Below are 15,570 nucleotides of genomic sequence, written 5' to 3'. Positions count from 1 at the left end.
CAAAGCGAGCTAATGTCGATTAATGATGGCAGAGCAGGATTTGCTCCGAGGGCGTTTTTAAACTGGAGGACTCGGTTGTGTATCTCCTTGGGTATGAATAAAGCAAACTGAACCCCTGTGACATTCTTAGAAGTAAAGAGAAAAAACCTGGAAAAGAGAGTGTATTTTTATGTGCAGTCTGGCCAGTACTATTACCTCCTTCCAATACCGTAAGGATTTTACCAAACAGCAGCGTTCTGAGTGCATTACATGTTCTTTATTTTGCTTCTCTGGCTTAGACTGTGCCCTGCTTACCCACCAGTTAAGGAACCAGTACTTCAGCCCTGGTAGAAATTGTCTTTAATTGTTTTAGGGTTTGTTCTTATCCGCATAGAGAAGAACTGTTATGGCGCAGAGTAATTGCTATGAAAAAGTGAGGCACCTAAAGTAGTAGCGTGCGTGGGGCCTTACACCGGGCTCGCCTCCAGCTTGGCGGGTAGTTGTAGCAAGGAGATGCGAATGGGCTTTCTAGACTCAGCAGGTTTCTGATTCCCCCATTCATTTATGTTACTGTGAGGCAGATGTTGGAGTGCAAGAATCAGTATGTAAACGTTTCAGATGCAAATTTGAAATCGCGTGTGTGTGTGTATGTGGCTGGGAAACTACTGGCCTGTAAATCACGGGGGATTTGCCAGCTCAGATGGGCTTGTTTCAGAGTAGAACCTGTTCTCACATCTTCACGCTGAAGAGTTTTTTTGATTTCATTTCCAGGGTTATATTCGGCAGTGTCGCAAACATACAGGAATGTTCACCGCAGCTCAGTTAAGCACCATTTTTGGAAATATTGAAGATATTTACAAGTTCCAAAGGAAGTTTCTGAAGGATCTCGAGAAACAGTACAACAAAGAGGAACCTCATCTAAGTGAAATAGGGTCATGTTTTCTTCAACATGTATGTTGCAAAAGTCAATTTTGTTTATGAAATTAACAACATATGATAAGAAAATGCTAAGTTACCATGTTAGGAGGGGATTTTAATAACAACTGCTTATCAAATACTAAACTAGGTATAGATAGCATTTTAGAATGTAAAATAATTTACAATTAAAAAATTATTTAAATGTTTTAGATTTCTTCTTATCTTTAGCAAGCATGTAACACTACACAATTTTAAGTTTCCCTTTCAAAACTGTAATGATCACAAATGAGCTGGACTATCGGTAGTGGTCTCATCTTGGGCGTGCGAAAACTTCCTGAAGAAATTAAGGAAAGTAGGTGGTGGGGAAGGAGGCTGTGAGCTCATGATACACACTTGCTAAGCCTATAGCTGTCTTCCCCAAAGAAAAGTACTTCTTAAAGTGGGCTGGATTATTCTGAGTCAATGGAGGCCTCTATTTCTGTGTTCTGATAAGGCAGTAGATCTACAGAGTGGGTTCCTGCACAGTTTCATGGCTGATCAGCCTGGAAACAATGTAGGAAATGGATTAATTAATGTAATTAGATGTTACAAAAATATCTTTCCTCCTTTGCAGACAAATACTTTAGTTAAAGATTTGACTGTTTTCTTTTTTTTTTTATAGCAAGAAGGCTTTGCTATTTATTCAGAGTATTGTAACAATCATCCCAGTGCCTGCATTGAACTTTCCAAACTAATGAAACAGGGCAAATACCGTCACTTTTTCGAGGCCTGTCGCTTGCTTCAGCAGATGATTGACATTGCCATTGATGGTTTTCTTCTCACGCCCGTTCAGAAAATCTGCAAATACCCTCTGCAGCTTGCAGAATTGCTCAAATACACCACTCAGGAGCACAGGTGAGAGAGTGAAAAATCCAAATCATAATAGTGATGACATAATTATCCAAGCTTTCTGGGTGAGACAACACTGAGGCTTTCAAATCAGGGACGTAACTCCCACTGACCACTGTAGACAGGAGCTCCTTACTAAATGGGCATCTTGGAACTAGCACAAATATTAACAAAAACAGTGTCTGAAAATGCAGCACAGGGGACTGACAGAATAAGGAGTGAATGAAAGAGGGAGAAGGAAAGGAAGAAGGTGCTGAAGTAGGATGCAGGGAAGGATTTGTAAATCAGTAAAAAAAAGCCAATGTGTCAAAGAAACTGAGAAGGAAGTCCACAGAAGAAAGGGAGAAGCTGAATAATTGTTTTGGATGCAAGAAAAAGTAAAGAGAACCTTAATAAAAACCATAATCTGAGCAAGTTCAGAGGTATTGTTTTTTAGAAACTTACTAGTAATAAACACTGCCTTTGCAATAAGTCCAGATTTTCAGCTGGGATGAATAAGAACTGAAGTTGCAGGTTATTAGCTTTTCTAGTATACCCCTGAGCTGATTAAATCTTTGACTAAATTAAGATTTTATCTTTGAATGTCTGCCTTTCTACCTTGTACAACTGCAAAACAAATGTTCCATTGTGACCCCTGTGCTCAAAGTCCAAATGCAGCCTGAGGCAATGCTTCCTTGGCCAAAGTCTGCACTTATTTAACCTTGAGAAGACTCCCTTTGGAGACTACAGGGGATGTGAAATACTGACATTCAGGTGTGAAATGCCTCCATTCAGTTCTGTGGCTACTTGAGAAGCCCTGCAACAACAATTACTAATGTGGGTATCTCTCACTCCTACAAATTTTAGAAAGGTTATTCTGTAAGCTGTTAAACCTGCAGATGAAGTAACAGCAAGGTCTTGCCACCTTCCACCTATGGTACCAGTTTCCTCTTCTGTGGCACAGCATCCCAGAGATGCCTACAAGCACAAACAGGCACCCAGTGTGCAAAGATGCTAACAGATAGGCAGGCCTACACCCACGTGGAGCCTTGGTAAAGCTCCAGCCTACTGGGTTTTTTTTGGTAGCTTTTTGTTTTGTTTTTATAAAGAATTTGAAGATCCAGTGTGCACAGACTGCCATGAAGGCTGCAGGTTATGCGGCAAGTGTGGAGTAGCATACTCACCAACAGAGAAAGATGGAACTGAGATAAGGAAGGGCAAAAGTAGCAGTGTGGTTATCATGCAGTCACCCTGTGGGACATCTCCCTGACGTTAGTAAGATCCTGTTATTGTTAATCCTACTTTTTGTATACAGTGTGGCAGAAAAGAGTTTCTGTAGATCTAAATAGGGAGAGTAATGCACAGGTTTAGAATGGAAGTGCATCCATCAGCACCAGCTGATGAAAATAGGAACTGAGACAGAAGCAGATAAAAAGGACAGCAAGGCTAACCCCTTTGCAGGATTTATTTCTGGCTTGTGCTGTTTTCTACCTCTGTCTCCCTTTTCTGCAAGAGGTGTTCTGATAAAGGCAGGCAGCTGCTCTGATGGGACTCTAAGGCAAGAAATATATCTCTTTCCTTCTGTCTTCTCAGAGACTATGTGAGGAAGGTGAAAGAGTGATGGATGCTATTCAAGGGAGAATGAAAACCTGCGTGGAGGTTGAGGAGATTCAAATGTATGTGGGGAGCTCAGGGAAAGAAGGAAGGGAGCAGAGCAATGGAAGAAGGACATGGCTTGCATTTGACCTGGAGCAGGCAGGGAAAGGTGACCATCTTGGCACACATATGCTTGTTCCATGAAAACACGCCATTTTGTCAGCATTGTCTCCTTCAGTTCCCCTCTTCAGCACCTGTGTTCTTGGTCCCTTGCTCAAACCTTGTTTGAGGTGGATTTTGTATTTTTTTTGCCCACATAGCATTCTCTGTTTGCGTTCGTTGACCAAGCCATTGGGTACAAGAAGGAGAAAATACGGGTGTTAAATATGATTAAAGGAACGCCCTTGGCAATAAAATCCCACTAAAATCTTGCTTAAAAACAAATTCCTTTGGTGAAATGTAGGTATCACTGAGGTCAGTGGGAGTTCTACTATTGTTTTCAGTAGGGACAGTATGGCAATTCATTAATCTACCTCCTCTGCCTCCTTCCACCACCAGTTTAATAATTCTCTCCTGAACAAAGCCTAGCAGTATAGCAGCACTGAATTGTACAGACCACTATGGGAGGTTCAGGATACCTGAGAATCAGGTTTCTCTTATTTAAGTACCCAGAGTAGAGGGATAAATGGGTAACGTGGGCTAATACTACAAGCACTGTGTCACAGTTTGTGATTGCATCATCTTCATTGCATAAGTGATCTTTGAAACGTGCCTACATTTTACAGTGATTATAACAACATAAAAGCTGCATATGAGACTATGAAGAATGTAGCGTGCCTGATTAACGAGCGAAAACGAAGACTAGAAAGCATAGACAAGATTGCACGTTGGCAAGTCTCTATTGTAGACTGGGAGGTAAGTGTCAGCCTGTCCCTCCCCTGAGCAAAGGTACTGTTTACAGCACTCCATGTCCTCTACAGGGTATGTCTTTCTGTGTAGCTGATGTTTATGGTGACTACTTTTCAGCTGGTCATTGCTCAGTTCAAAGTCCAGTTACTTCATTTGCGGTGATTCTGTTACTGATTACCTTGTTTATAAATCAGGAAGAACAGCATGTATTGGCATGGATGCTTGTCTTTGAGGTGACACTGGATTGAGATGACAAAACGGATTTTTTTAAAATGCTAGACCTATTGAATCTCCTTGGGATTTTTTGTAGTTCTGTCAGAGCTTGAACCTGCTTCACTGACTTTAATGAGTTTCTTTCTGATTTATGCAGAAATAAAGTAAAGCAGAGCCACATTCATTGAGTTTGCCTGTATGAGATTATCTATATTCTATGACATTTTCAAATCTAATAATAAAAGTACAAGAAAAACAAATGCACTTAAGACTTGGTTATAAAATGGGACTGGTTAGACACACAGTAAGTTCTTAAAATTATTATTTACTTACAACTCATGTGTGTATATATATATTTATATTTTTTTTTTCCTCAGGGACCAGATGTGTTAGCCAGAAGCTCAGAACTGATCCACTCAGGAGAACTGACCAAAATATCAAAACAAGGCAAAAGCCAGCAAAGGACTTTCTTCCTTTTTGACCATCAGCTTGTGTTCTGTAAGAAGGACTTACTGAGAAGGGACATCTTGTATTATAAGGATCGTATTGACATGGATGAGATGGAAATTGTGGACACTGAAGATGGCAGAGACAAGGACTTTAACATTAATGTCAAGAATGCTTTTAAGATAATAAACAGAGCAACAGAAGAGGTTCATTTGTTCTGTGCAAAAAAACAGGAGGATAAAAAGAGATGGATGGAGGCGTGCGAAAATGAAAGGAGAAGAGTTCAGGAAGACAAGGAAATGGGTGAGTGGAAGATTTCCTCTCTAAAAGGCAGTAGAAACAAAGGGGACTATTCTTGCTTTTACACTTCATTATGCTTTATGCGGATGTGCACTCTGCCTTGTGGGACTGGTGTCTCTTGCTAACCCAACATGACCTTTAGCTGTGTAAGTGAAGCCTATTCAGGTGTTTGCCCTGTCATTGTGGGCCAAAGGGCCAAGGCACTTGGCTATGACATCCGTGTCACAGCATAACTCGTGATTCTGTTGCATTACAGAGCAGAATGAGATAGGAGATATGATAAGATGCGATTTACAAAGACCATTCAATAATAAAAATCCATCCAAAATCCTAGCACTTTTGTATGAATCATCGACTCCAAACATCTGTTATCATAAAGCCAAGCAGCAATAATTGTAGATTTTTACTGTCCATGTCATATAATGGCACCCTCCTGTGTCCAGGAGACCTGTGCAGTGGTATGGTAGCATTAGTTACAGACCCAACAGTGTCATCACTGGGCAGTTTACAGAGAAATGAAGCCTAATCTTGGGTGAGCAGGGGAAAAGGTAGCAAATCCTAGGATCAGTTTTAGACCCACAGCCTATGGGCACTCCAAGGACAGTGTTATCTATGTGAGTCTATATTTAGGATTGTTATTTAAATTTTCTTCGCATAGTTTCATGCTTCCTTTATGATCAGTGACAAAAGCTCCAGCAAAATTTCACTGGAAAAGCATACACAAAGACAATGGCAACACCAATAAGAAAAATAAAACTCTTTAATATTCCTAAAGAAGTAATGAAAATGTTGGTACATCTGTGTGTGTTGACTGCATGGGAACTTCTCCTTTTTATAACACTCTCTAGGCTTAGGCTTTGGATGACAGCCAGTTAAAACTGGAAGTGCAGTGAAATGGATGATTTAAATCCAATTATTAAAATTTAAACAAGATGCCAAATCTCATATTCCATATTCACTTAAAACACATGTTCAGAAGAATAGGAAGACAGGAATAACCCTTAGATTACTAATGTAAGCCTTTTGATCTTAGTGACTTTCTCTTGTTTAATAGTGCTGTAAATATAACAAAAGTAAGGTCTTCTCTGTATGTTTTGTAGATATTCCATAAGCTGAAGAAAATACTTCCAAGTTTTCCAATTCATACTCTAAAAGCAGTTAAAACTCTTACACATAGCACCAACTGTTGCAATTAACCCCAGTTGTTTCAAGTAAACAATGAAGTAGCCACAGCTAAACTTTGCAAACTTTTCAAAACCTACTCTTCTCCTCTGCTGAACATCACGGTGTGACATTATGATCCTGTTGGGTACAGCACTGATGGTTTTCACGAGTTGCGCTGTATAGAGCTTGTTCAGTCACCTTGTTCTCATGGGGATGGGTGATGGCTGCCTTTCCTAATTCACCTAAACAGAACTCTAAAAAGAAGTTGATATTGCAACAGGGTGAAGGTCATTAGAAGGTAATAAAGCAGTGCAGAGGATCAGATGATGAGTGCCCAAACAATCCCTCTTACAACAAAGTTACAGGAAGCCTCCACTCCAGTATACAACAAGAATAGTAGTACAGTCATATCGAAGGACAGTATGGAATCAATCACAGCTGCTGCACTTCTGTGAGCAGGACTGAGCAAAAGAAGATAAAATGTGAACAGTTTCCATTCCCATCCTTTCTGTGGAGCATTCTTGAGCTCTTCAAATCTGTATCTACACTTCCCCCTACAGCGGTCACTTTATGGAGCACCAGGAGAGCATGCTGAGAGGACTAAATGCTGTATATCAGGACGCTTCAGAGGCCTTGCACTAGTGCTTGCCCTGGGCAGCAGCAGGCCTGTCTCAGGCAGGTAGTGGAGTGTTAACCATTCCTTCTAAGTGACAGTGCTGCAGAAATCTCCAAGCATGAAGAAACTGCAAAGATGTAGTACTTATAGCCCTAAATATCATTATTTATTCTGCTGGGACCTCATGAAAATGAACATACAATATTCAAAAGGGTAACAATTCAACAGTGGTGGCAGTGGCAGTGATAACGATGAGATTTGTCATAACAGCACTCTTATTTTAGGGCTAGATCACTAATTCCCATGGTGCTGAGTGCAGGGATTGCAAGGGATGGTCCATCGTGTTTGCTGCTCTTCAGGCACCGAGCAATATAGTGAAGAAAATTCAGTAAAATGAGAAATGGCTTTTTTGATAACGGCACATAGGCACATGCAGTCTTTTCTGCCCGTGTAACATCCAGTCTTCTGGAAACTTGCTTTTCGAATGTTGCAACTCGTTATTCTGATGTACCTGTTTTGGGACAGGTTATCATGAACCAGAGGAAAGATAGTTGAGTTGTAATAGCTAACGTCCATCTGGTCTTGCAAGTCACAGCAGCCTGGTTTTTTTCTCCATTACCCAGAAGACTTCTTTTCTAAAATTTCATTTTTTTTGGCATAATTGAACATTTCCTTTAGCCAAAACCAGTGGAAAGGCGCCAGTATTCTCAACCTCAGGTTTAAATTTATCTTGTTGATTTTGTAAGCTATCTTGCTGGACTTCACACAAAGCCTCTAATCTAACCACTCAGAGCACAAATACATACTTTTCCAATTCAGAACTGCAGATGGCATTTTACTTCTATTTTCAAAGACACTTTGGTGCGAATCACTGTCTTCCAAACCATATCTAGCTTTTCTTAGCTTTTATGAATATATGGGAAGAAGAGGCCACAGCCAGAAAATCCTTCTCCAAACCACTAATAGTAACCCTAAGAAAGTGGTCTGATGTCTGTTGATGAAATTGCTTTCATTTTTTTAAGATCTTTTTCCTTGTTCTATAAAGGAAAAAAACCCTGCAGAATAAAATAAGCTTCTGCTACCCCAAAATTATGGTTAGCTGCTGTTAATAGGCTGATTTGTAATAACTTTTTCGTAAGCTCAGGCTAAAAATGTAAAGGGAATTTTAAAAGTATGGAGGAGTGCAGCAAGATGCAAACCGAAACCAAACCAGATGCTCCATTCTGACTTGGAGTTGCAACTTCTGTGCTCTTTATGTGCATATGAGTGAAACGAGTGACAGCATGTGCACCCTGTCTCCTTGTGCAAACTTAACATGTAATTGCCTTGTACACAGGGAGAGGAAACTGAGTGCCTGTGCATGGGCTCCAGGCAACACCAGTCACTGGTGCCGCCTTTCGTAGCAGATGTCTGACATCTCTCTGTGCTCAGCACAGATAATGCATCTATATTACAAGATAGTAAATAGCATAGGATTGAACACATATTACAGTATTATATAAGTCATACAAGTATGCAGACAAGTACATGAGAAACTGGAGTGAGGGATCCAGCCCCAATGCAATGCAGCCCACAACCACATCGCAGCCTGCTTCGGTGTCTGGCAGATTATGTGATACTGTCTCCTCTGGGTGGAGGGAAAGATAACCAAATTTGTAATGCTGCTATACCAGTGACTTCAATTTCTTAGCTCAGATGGAGTGAAAAAAGAAGCAGATTCTGCATTTGTGATCTGTTACTTGGTGGCTTGTAGCTTTCAGAAGTGTTAATTTACACTTTTTTTTAATCTCTTGCTATCTGGACTTATAAAAAGAACTTTTTGTGTGGTTAGTTCCCCAGTGATTGCCATTTGCAGGAGCTGGAAAGCAGCTTTTCCCAGTAATCTAGAAGCAAGTTAATGTTCCTATTGTTATCCCAGTGAAAAACTATCTTTACATTTATATTACAAAGTAAAACATCCTTTGGGTATATTACTATTACATTTACTAAAAATGGTTTGAAATATAGTTTACTTATTTAATTTAATGTGATCATGTATTAGATACAGTGTTTTTATACCAGTGCCTTGATTCACACTTTGACACAGGAATGGAAATCTCAGAAAACCAGAAGAAACAAGCCATGCAGAATGCCCGTAAGTCAAGGCATGGAAAAATTAAAGGTAGGTGTTCAGAATTGCTTTACATTCTTAGTGTGTTCCCATGTTCTTTATGTTAGGAAATAGCTCACACTGACTAAGGTTGAGTTCTTCAGTCTTAAAAAAATTTCATGGTTTACATGGAGTTCAAATAATTTCCATGAACCTGGATTTTAGTATCAGATTCCAATGCCTTTTTAAACTGTCTACTAAATCAGCTCCCCAGTCTCCTTCAGACAGGCAAGTCCAGTATTCTCTTTATTAGAGAAGAAACTCAAGAGGTAAGGCAAGCGCTTTATTTAAGGATGTAAGAAAGTGCATGCAGAGATTAAATTAGAAATGAGGGTTATTGATCCCTTTCTTTGCTTTTACTCAAGCAATTCTTCTTTAGCAATTCTGTGCTTTATGTAAAATGTACTAAAGTTCTTTTTGCAAGAGACGTGTTGCTGTATTTATGATACCATACTCAAAATGGCTTCCTTCTGTCCTAGACTAGAAGGAGGAATGGACTAGACGTGTTTCTCTGGAAACAGCTTTTTAATTCATTTTCTTTCTCAGAAAATGGGCTGTGATTTTGTCCTTTTCCATCTTAGAGTCAAATTTGGATAAATCTCTAGTGTGTTGAGAGAGTAAATTGAGAAAGTGGGACCAGATTAAGTCTGAATTTAGGAGTGGAGGAGCTGATGTTAAGTAGTCCTCTGCTCTCTGGGATTAATATTATTAAAGCATTTTCTCTTTATCAACCACTAGGTACCTATAAAACCTGTCCTGATTTTCAGGGGAGTGGATGGAAATTGTGATCAGAAGACTCTGTTCAGAATGCACAAAGGTCAAAGTCTGAGAACATTAGCTTGGGAAAAACATTTCCAAATTGAAGAAATAACATTTTTGTTGGTAGCAATATTTTATACAGCCTTATTCTGAGAGTTGACTAAAACATGAGTACCTACTGTATTAAGTCATTCCTTTGAAATACCGGAATTTACTTGTGCAAACAATGTAGCCTGGCTATGTGAAACTGCTGCTTATTTTTGGTAATTCTGTAATGTTATTTTTACTGGTGGTATTCTCTTCTTAAGCCAAATCAATGTTCAATGCAGCAATTAAAAAATCTAACATCAGAAAAGGTAACCTTTAGTAGTGTTTCCATGCAAGATCATGGCAAAATCCATACTGGCTTTGCTGACCATTGAATTTGTCCCATGGTCCTGTGCTTAAATTATCCCAGTGTTGGCTGCTCTGCTAGCTGACTCACACGCTTTTTTAAACTGCTCCTTTTGCAGGTGTAAGCTATAACGGCTGTCCTGTGCCTCCTCCACACCAAAGCCTGCATCCTATTCATCAGCGACACATCACTGTGCCCACTAGCATCCCGCAGCAGCAGGTCTTTGCCCTGGCGGAACCCAAGCGGAAGCCATCCCTCTTCTGGCATACCTTCAACAAACTCACCCCCTTTAAAAAGTGAGAGGCCAAGGACCTGGGAAGGACATTGGCATATGGAGGGAGACTTACGCTAGAGAAGGACCTTGGAGACACTGTTAAGCTTATTTGAGCTCAGTGAATCTCCAGTTGTGGAGGGGAAACCTTGGGCTCCCTTGAGCCAGAAATACCATCTTCGTCTAGAAGAAAAACAAAGTTCCTCAAGACTGCTCCGAAGGCAGCGTGGCCAAGTGTCAGCATAGCTGATGAAGAGCAGTCTCCCTTCTGACAAAGACAACTTGCTGTTATTCTGAAGCAGCAGCATTTGATCTCTGTTTCTTAAGTTATGTTGAAGCAGTGATGGAATCATGCAGGTCATTGCAACATTTCATTTTTCTTAACCTTATATTGATGGCCAAATTTAGGATAGGGAGGAATTTTTCCTTAGAGTTATATTGGCAAGTAATCTTAGGAGAGTTTTCTCTCTTTTGGAGCACTGAGCAGAGACCACCTGCCAAAATCAGGTGCAGACATCCCATGTGATTACCAGCTGTTGCAGAATTTAGTGGACCCTAATCCTTCCTGACTTTTTCTATTAAATTGCCAAATGGCAGGAGAATGTCCCACAAGGCCTTACCATATTCCAGATTGGAACAGGGAAATTTTATTCTGTCATATAGAAGCACGAACAGAGTGTGAAATGGACTATAAAGATATGTGCATTTATTGCACACAAGTGGAAACGAGAGGAGCCCAGGGCCTCTCTGATTAATTTCAGTCACAGCAATATACTTGCATGCATGTGTGCTCTTCAGTGTAGAGCTTTTATATCACTTTTTGCGTAATTCTTTGCCTGGGAGATGCTTCTTTATATTTCCAATATGCTTATTTCTCTCTGTAAAAAGTATTTTTTTATTTTCTAATGGAGATAATGTGAATGTACAAAGTCAGAGTTGAGACACCTGCTGACTTCTGGCTGTGTTACATAGTTCTCACACTTTGTATTCATATAGCTTGACTTAGAAAATGAATGAATGGTAAATACATTGAAGTGGTCTGGACCCATGCTTCTAATACACAGTTAATGGGTTTTGAGCAATTATTTCTTCACAAAGAAAGAGAAATCCTTACTGGAAGGGACAGAGGAATTGTGTGGACAAGAGATGGATTTTTGTCTTGGAGTCATCAGCCTGTTGGACGAGGAAGAACCTGACTCGATTAAGCTCAGCTCTGGCCAGCATATGCAATACATTACTTGCATTGCTATGATTTGCCTATGATATGGAGTTGATTTGGGAGACTAACTTTTTAAAAGTCACCGGGAAGAAACAGGATCTTGGTATTTGCAGCACTGATCGTTTCTGCTTGATAGCTCTCATTAAAGATGACAAGACTGCTGGTAATACAGAAGGAAGGAAAGACTCCATATGTTTCAGAAGTGATTTGCTATGAATGTCTTTACAGTGCTTTGTCCTCTGCTGCTGATTAGGGGCATTATCTGATGATAAGGATAGATCCAAGGGTATTCTTTGACAATGGACACAATCAGCTTTGTCATGAATCTGTAATATATGAACAAACAAGGGGCTAGAGGCCAGGCATCTTAACAACAATGTAAAAAAGCCTTATTTTAAACATGTATTTGTTCCTACTACTATTGTTACCTCTTTATTTTTATTTATCATCAGTGTTGTGAAGCCCACTAGTTGCTAGATTTTGTGATTTGATAAATTTGTGGCAACTTCTGCAAAGCCCAGGTTTGTGGGTTTGATTTTAAATGACATCTTTTGAAAACTGTAAATTTCAGATGCCTTGTACATATAGCTCAGCAATAATGCAAAGTCTGGTGATGCTCAGCCGAATTGTTCACTGCATAGTGCTTTCCCATAGCGATGGAAGATAACATGAAACAGTTAAGAACTGAAGATACGCACTGACATTTTTCAGTGATCCAGCTTAAAGAAAATGCATGGGAAAATTGGTGAAAAAAAGCTGGCTGGTAATATTTTTCTTTTGATGTTTAAACCAAGCCATTTCTGTTCAGATTTTTTTAAAAGATAATTCTAAATGCTCAATTTAAACACAAGGAGCAGACTTCCAAACGCAGGCACGGATGTGTGCCCTTCCCCTTAAATGAATAACTCTTTTGTGTTTCTTACATATCCATTTTTGTGGGTACTTGCCATGTTCAGGCCTGCAAACCAAAGTGATGTATGTCCTGTGGAAGCGGGGATGATATTTTTCATAATCACATTTTGAAAGAATTGATCTAGATGCAAAAAAAATGTCTGACGTTGGATTGCAATGCTCATCTAGAAACGTTCCCAGCTGGACCTGAAGACACTATGAGATCCACACTTACTTACCTATGTGTCTTTGCTAAAACCTACTTCCAGGGCTTGGTTGTGTGGAGTGCTGGAAAAAAAAGGTTTTGAGTTTTATCTTTTGACATGTCAGTGCCTGTGAAGGCTTTTCCCAGGTAGTAGTGTTGGTGCCTTAGCCCTAAAAATGAACAAAAATATTTGTGAATGCGTTTGGATGTGGCAGTTTTTTTCTCAAGAAGTGGATTTCAGAGGGATAAAATTCAAATGTTTCATGGTGCAGATTACTCAGGATGATTTTTCATATAGTACCCTACATATAGACATGGTTGTTTTACAGTATTCTCTGTGTCTTTCTTTGCAATCTGACTTTGCAACAGATTAAAATAAAACATAACAAGGCAGGCCAAATTTAGACTACACCATAATCTTTTAAACAAATGATAGTTAAATGAAAACACACAATTGCATTATCCAACAATTAAGACAAATATTTGCTTGGGTTCAGCCTGACTTTAGTCTGTGGGAAAAAGAATTGCAACTAAAATGTGAAAGTTGGTGTTCTAGCAACTCTGGCCCTGATTCTCTTTCTGATGACAAAAGTTGCATATGATCAGGAAGGTGTGACAGCAACATCTGTTCTTTCTCTCTTGCTTTTTCTCACTTTAAGTTACTATAAAAAGTTCTAGGGCAACTACTAAGCGTATTTGTGCCTCGTTTAGATAAAGCACAGCCAGAGCCTTCCCAATGGCCTGCTGAGCAGAAAACCTCAGACTTCATGCATGAGATACAGTAAAACATAATTGTCCTCAAGTGTGTTCCCACTGTGTTAGGAAAATGCCAAACCATAATTGCATCTATCTCAGAGCATTTGATGTATAAAATAATAAGATTGTTTTACAAGTGGCTCTTGCCATGCTAAATTTCACATTGAGTTTTAGTGGTCAGTGTAATAACGGAGTTCAAAGACAGATGACTCAAATGTTCCACATTTTAGTTGTCTTTTGAAAATAATTATAACAGAGTTTTGGAGCCAAAGGTCTTTAGCCATAACTAACACGGTATCTTTCTTTGACTGCCTTTCTGCTTTTTTTCTGTATGCGTGGCATTTGGATGTATTAGATGCCTTCTGAATGATCTCTAATTTAAAACTATTTGTTGTAAATACTAGAGATGACTTGCATATATGTTTTATTTTGACAAGTGTTTTGTAACATTTTATCTTACATTGCTTTGTGCATCTTATCATCTGTGTGCTGTTACCCATGTTGTAAATGAAGTGTCCTGGCTACAGAGCAGATGAATTGGCTGTTGACAACTGAAGTCCAGCGTACAGGACTGCAGTAGCTTGATGTGTATTTGTTCTGAAGTAATTGCATTACAAGGTTTATTTACTTTTGTTGGAACATTGTTGGTCAAATGAATCTATTTTCTGGAAAGAAGTACAAACTTACATTCCTGTTATTTTATCCTTATTGTACATGTTTGAATTAAATAATGTACAAAGCTGAAGTTCCTCAGCTGTGTCTTATAAAACTTCATTGTGCAGTTTTAAAATTGTTGTTGGGTTTTTTTTATTGTCTACAAAATATCCTTTGTGATGGAAAAATATGACAGTTGATATATTTATTTTATTATTTTAAAGCAAAAAATATCACATCATCCTCTCTTGGTTTTTCAGTAACAGCTACAGTACTTCCCAGCACACGTTCATTTTAACAACTACTAAACCTGATTCTAGGATTGAAGTCTTCACTGTTCCGACAAACCCCATCCTTGTTACTGTCCCAGCCACATGCATCTGTGATACCTTGTCCTGGCAGACAGCTCCCACAGTTCCCCTTGGAAGTAAACGCAAGTGCAGATTCTGTATTTTTAAAGCTCTTGTTAACAGAGGATGGTGACTTAAGTACTGGAGTTTAGGTAAGGAGAATTAAATACTATTTTCTTTGGAACAAAAGCAAAACCTTTTGAAAGGGTTCACCCAAAAGGGTTGTTCTGTAGGTGTGTGTGAACAGGCTTACGTGCCTGCTTGTTAGAGCAATGGGCAATGCTGCTGGAGATTCATTCATCTTAGTGCTCTGATTCAGGGAAGTGTTTCATTTTGCATTATTCCAGCAGAGCAAGGGACCACATCTGGAAGGCGTGCCTGTGTCCTTCCTGCTCAAGGTGATGGTAAAAATCATGTTTCACTGAGACACATTCACTTTTAACAAAATAACAAAATAATAAATTTAACAAAATTAGCTGAAATCTTTTGGTCAGAAATGCTTTGGCAAGTTCAAAAGCTGGCAGAATAGTTGGGTTTGCCATTTCTTTCCCTCTCCTTACAGTTTCCAAGCTCTTACCTCTCTTTCTTGGTTCACCTCAAAGCTGAGAGCTGCGGCTGCAGCAGGTTGTATGCTGAATGCTCCGGCAGCAGTGAAAGGCACAGTGAGCACTTGGTGAGGTGGATCAGATGACCAAAGCACATACCTTGGGCAAACACCGGAGCAGGATGTGATCAACAGGCTTTATAAGGAGCCTGCAATTCATCTGGCCATGGTGAGCTCATTTGTACGTTTTATTTCATGCTTTGGCAGTCAGGCTAAATCCTGTAGATCATTGTGCACCATCGGCTTTTAAGTTCTTTGAGAGCCTGATCTATCAGGTGGAGATTTAAGTTTGCACAGAAATGGCACTGC

The 15,570-nt window shown here is 39.5% G+C and overlaps 1 protein-coding gene across 8 annotated transcripts in view; it reads left to right on the top strand.

The window, feature by feature from the left end:
• SPATA13 (spermatogenesis associated 13) overlaps positions 1-14,443 on the top strand; it is a 160,200-nt gene extending 145,757 nt beyond the window's left edge. For all 8 annotated transcript variants that reach the window (XM_037376258.1, XM_037376254.1, XM_037376259.1 and 5 more), the window contains 6 exons: positions 751-930; positions 1,559-1,791; positions 4,146-4,275; positions 4,860-5,232; positions 9,096-9,170; positions 10,430-14,443. In XM_037376258.1, the coding sequence (XP_037232155.1) occupies positions 751-930; positions 1,559-1,791; positions 4,146-4,275; positions 4,860-5,232; positions 9,096-9,170; positions 10,430-10,611 (1,173 nt within the window). In that variant the 3' untranslated portion in view covers positions 10,612-14,443. The remainder of the gene's footprint in view (positions 1-750; positions 931-1,558; positions 1,792-4,145; positions 4,276-4,859; positions 5,233-9,095; positions 9,171-10,429) is intronic.
• Positions 14,444-15,570: the final 1,127 nt, after the last annotated feature.

This window comes from Falco rusticolus, chromosome 2 (assembly GCF_015220075.1).
Source record: "Falco rusticolus isolate bFalRus1 chromosome 2, bFalRus1.pri, whole genome shotgun sequence".
Lineage (NCBI taxonomy): Eukaryota > Metazoa > Chordata > Aves > Falconiformes > Falconidae > Falco > Falco rusticolus.
This window is presented reverse-complemented; position numbering and strand designations above follow the sequence as displayed.